At 33.5% G+C, this 4,175-nt stretch overlaps 1 protein-coding gene across 1 annotated transcript; it reads left to right on the forward strand.

Moving 5' to 3' along the window:
- Positions 1-269: 269 nt before the first annotated feature.
- LOC115507401 (small ubiquitin-related modifier 2-like) lies at positions 270-731 on the forward strand. Its single transcript, XM_032592157.1, has one exon. The coding sequence runs from the start codon at positions 272-274 to the stop codon at positions 557-559; it is 288 nt and encodes a 95-aa protein (XP_032448048.1). The 5' UTR covers positions 270-271; the 3' UTR covers positions 560-731.
- The last annotated feature ends 3,444 nt before the right edge of the window (positions 732-4,175 follow it).

A 4,175-nucleotide genomic window follows, 5' to 3' on the forward strand; every position in this document is an offset into this window, starting at 1 on the left:
TTTTTTAATTTTAGCACTCCTCAATGGATGTAGAGTATTCTCTGATTGTTATTTTAAGTTGCCTTTACTTGATAACAAAATTGAGTGTCTATTTATTGTCTTACTGACCATTTGGATATTGTGTTTTTGATGCAGCTGTTCCAGATTTGTCAGTAAAAATATTTGGGTTGCCTCTTCCTTCTGCCGCTCCCAGTACTGCTTGTGTGCTCATTGGGTGTGGACCTGATACCTTTTTTGTGAAGCCACAGCTGAGGAGACTCCAGCGCTCGCCATGGCTGACAAAAAGCCCAAGGAAGGTGTCAAGACTAGGAGCAATGACCATATTAATTTGAAGGTGGCAGGGCAGGATGATTCCGTGGTACAGTTTAAGATTAAGAGGCATACACCACTTAGTAAACTAATGAAAGCCTATTGTGAACGACAGGGTCTGTCAATGAGGCAGATCAGGTTTCTATTTGATGGGCAGCCAATCAATGAAACAGACACACCTGCACAGTTGGAAATGGAGGCTGAAGATACAATTGATGTGTTCCAGCAGCAGACAGGAGGTGTCTACTAATAATGGAACCTGCTACTTTACCCCAGAATTCTGTCCTTCCAGATCAAGAAGACATTCTCAATTAGAAAACCGCAATTTGGTTCCACCACAGCCTGACTACTACAGTATAGTTTTCTCTAGTATTTCATTTTCCCCTTCCCTGTTCATTTACTGGACATAAAAGTAACTGTGTATGTGCACAAGCATATTGCATTTTTTTAACTAATTGGCCAATAGTATGTTTTTATTGACATCAAATGGAGATGGGAAGGGCAAATACCCCATTTCTGTGAAAATGCTCCTTTTCTCCACTAGTGGCGTGTTCATTCAGCTCTTTATATTCCAGTAAGTTGTTTTGCTCTCACTGCTTAACAAAACAAAGAGCAACATAAAAACCCTTGCATACCTTGTTAGATTGGAGAATTTTAATGTTTTTCATTTATGATTGAAAAACTAAGTTTATAATTTTTTGTACATAGCTGTTACATATAGGGCAATCTGTCTTTATGTAGGGATAAAACTGAATCCTAGATAGCTTTCCTTTCAAGTAAAATGTCTTGTTTAAATAAACTCCGTGTTTAAAATGAAAAAAAAATAACAATTGGGTTGCTCTTATCTTTATTGATTTGTAGTTCTGTATAATTCTGAATCTAAGTCCTTTCTCAGATACAGGTATTGAAAATATTTTCTCCCATTCTGTGACCTGCCTTTCACTCTCTTAATAACGTCTTAATTTTAATAAAGTGGAATCTATTTTTTTTTTTGTTTAGGGTTAGTGCTTTTTGTGTCCTTGCTAAGGAATGCTTGACTATATCAAGGTCATTAAGACATTATCCTATGTATCTTAAATAACTTTCATTTGTTTCACCTTCCACTTTTAATCTATGATCCATTTGGAATTGAATTTTTCATATAGTTTGAAATTGATGCAAAGGATTATTTGGATTTATTGGCTAACCCAGGTAATCCAGAGCCACTTACCAAAAGGACCATTTTCTCCCCTGCTGCATTATAATGGATTGTTTTTATCATAAATGACAGTATACATATAGATCTCTTTTCAGACTCTACCATTGTTCAGTTTTTATATATTTGCAAAAATCACACATTGGTTAAATTGTTATAGCTTTGTAAAGTAATTTGATTTCTGTAAATCATCAAATTTTGTTTTTCTACAAGATTTTAATTGCTGTTATTGCCATTTGCAATTCTATGTACAATTTAGAATCCACTTGTCAATTTCCATTTTAAAAAGCCTACTGGGATTATTATTTTGTATTGGAAATTGAGTTATAGAAAATAAACATCTTTAAAATATAGAGTTTTCTAATTGGTGGCCAGTGTACAATTCTCTTTTTATTTAGGTCTATGTTAATTTCTCTCAATGTTTTTGTACTTTTCTTTGTAGAAGTATTGCAATCTTTTGTTAATTTTATCCCTCAATATTTGATAATTTTTTAAAATAATGCCAGTGGCATTATTTTTCATTTTATTTTCTGCTTGTCATTAATGTATAGAAATACAAATCATTTTTGTATATTATGATGGTTAATTTTATGTGTTAAGTTGACTGGATCAACGTGTGCTTAGATATTTCACTAAACATTATTTCTGGGTGTCTGTGAGGGTGTTTCTGGATGAAATTAGTATTTGAATAGGTGGACCAAAAAAGTAGTTTGACCTCCATAGTGTGGATTGGCATCATCCTATCTGTGGAGGGGCTGAATAAAACAAAAAGGCAAAGGAAGAATTGAGCCCTTCCTACCTGATTGCTTGAGCCAGGATATCAATCTTTTCCTGCTGGCCTTGATCCTCATTCTCAGGCCTTCAGACTGACTGAATTACACCACTGGCTCTCCTGGATCTCCAGTCTGTAGATGGCAAATTGTGGAACTTCACAACCTCCCTAATTGTGTAAGCCAATTCGTCATAATAAATCCTTTCCTAAATATATCCTATTGGTTCTGTTTTTCTGGAGAACTCTGACCAATACATACAGTGACCTTATATCTGGCAAACTTGCTAAATTTATTTATTAATTCTAGTAAGTTTTTTTGTAAATACTTTTAGAATTTCCACACACACAGCCATGTCATCTGTAAATAATGAAACACTTATTTCTTCCTTTTCAATCTTTGTAAGATCCAGTTCTCTTTCTTTATTTTTTTAAGTTTATTTATTTATTTTGAGAGAGATGGAGACAGCGTGAGCAGGGTAGGGGCAGAGAGAGAAGGAGAGAGAGAATCCCAAGCAGGTTCCACACTGTCAGCACAGAGCCTGATGCGGGGCTCCAACTCACAAAACCGTGAGATCATGATCTGAGCCAAAACTGAGAGTCTGACACTTAACTGAATGAGTCACCCAGGTGCCCTGATCCATTTCTCTTTCTTAATTTATTTTCTAAAATATCCAGTTCAAGTTTGATTAGAAATGGTAATACAGACAACCAGGTCTCATTTCTGATCTCAGAGGGAAAGCTTTCAATATTTCACCATTAACATGCCTTGTGTTGGGAATGTTTTAAAACCCTTTAACTGATTAAGAAATTTTCCTTCAATTCCTAGTTTTCCAAGATTTTTTCACATGAATAAGTGTTGAATTTTATCAAAGGTTTTTTCTGCCTCTATTGTGATGATCATATAGTCTTCTGTTAAGGTGATGGATTACGTTATTGCCTTTTAAATGTTAAACCATTCTTTTATTCCTCAAATAAATCTAACTTGTTTGTGATGTAGTTAACTATCCTTATTAGCCTTGGATTTATATTGCTAATATTTTGCGTAGGAGTTTTGCATCTATAGTCATAAGAGATTTGGTTGATGGTATGCCTTTCTTATAATGTCCCTGACAGGTTTTAGTGTCAAGATTATAATGGCCTCATAAAACATGTAAGGAAATGTGTCATTCACTCTTTTTTTAATTTCTGGAGGAGTTTAACATTCATGTTATTTTTGCCTTAAATATTAGTGAGAATTTACTGCGAATCCATCTTGATCTGGTATTTTCTTTGTGGGAATATATTTAATTGTGGAACCAATCTCTTTAATATGTATAAGATTATTTGAATTTTATATATCTAATTGAAATCAGTTTTAGTAAGCTGCATTTTTTACATAACGTGTGCATTTTATGCAAAACATCAAATTTATTGTTCATAATATCTTCTTGTCTTTACAGTATCTATAGATTCTATACCGATGTCCCTTGTTTCCTGACTGATACTTATAATTTATATTTTATGTTTTTCTTACAAGTATTGCTACAGATTTATCAATTTCATTAGTCTTTTCAAAGAGCCAACTTTTGGCTTTGTTAATCTTCTCTGTTGTCTGTTTTCTATTTTTTTGTTTTCTGCTCTTACATTTTTCTCCTCCTTTCTTGCAGTTTAATTTGTTATTTTTTAATCTTTTTGAGGTGGATGTTTATATCATTGATTTTTAGCCTTTCATCTTTTCTAATATATTCACATAAGGCTATAAAGCTCTAAGCACTGCTATAGATGCATTGGACAAGTTGTAATGTCATGTAATGTATTACTTAATTTTTCAGTATTTGGAGATTTCTAGTCTTTTTGTTAATTGATTTCTACCTTAATTGCACCCACTGTGGTCAGAGAACATACTCTGATTCCAGCCAC

The sequence above is a fragment of the Lynx canadensis genome, chromosome X, assembly GCF_007474595.2.
Source record: "Lynx canadensis isolate LIC74 chromosome X, mLynCan4.pri.v2, whole genome shotgun sequence".
Classification (NCBI taxonomy): Eukaryota; Metazoa; Chordata; class Mammalia; order Carnivora; family Felidae; genus Lynx; species Lynx canadensis.

Bases quoted from the DNA above. Each gene is read 5' to 3' on its own strand.
- LOC115507401 (XM_032592157.1), top strand. From the start codon at position 272: ATGGCTGACAAAAAGCCCAAGGAAGGTGTCAAGACTAGGAGCAATGAC.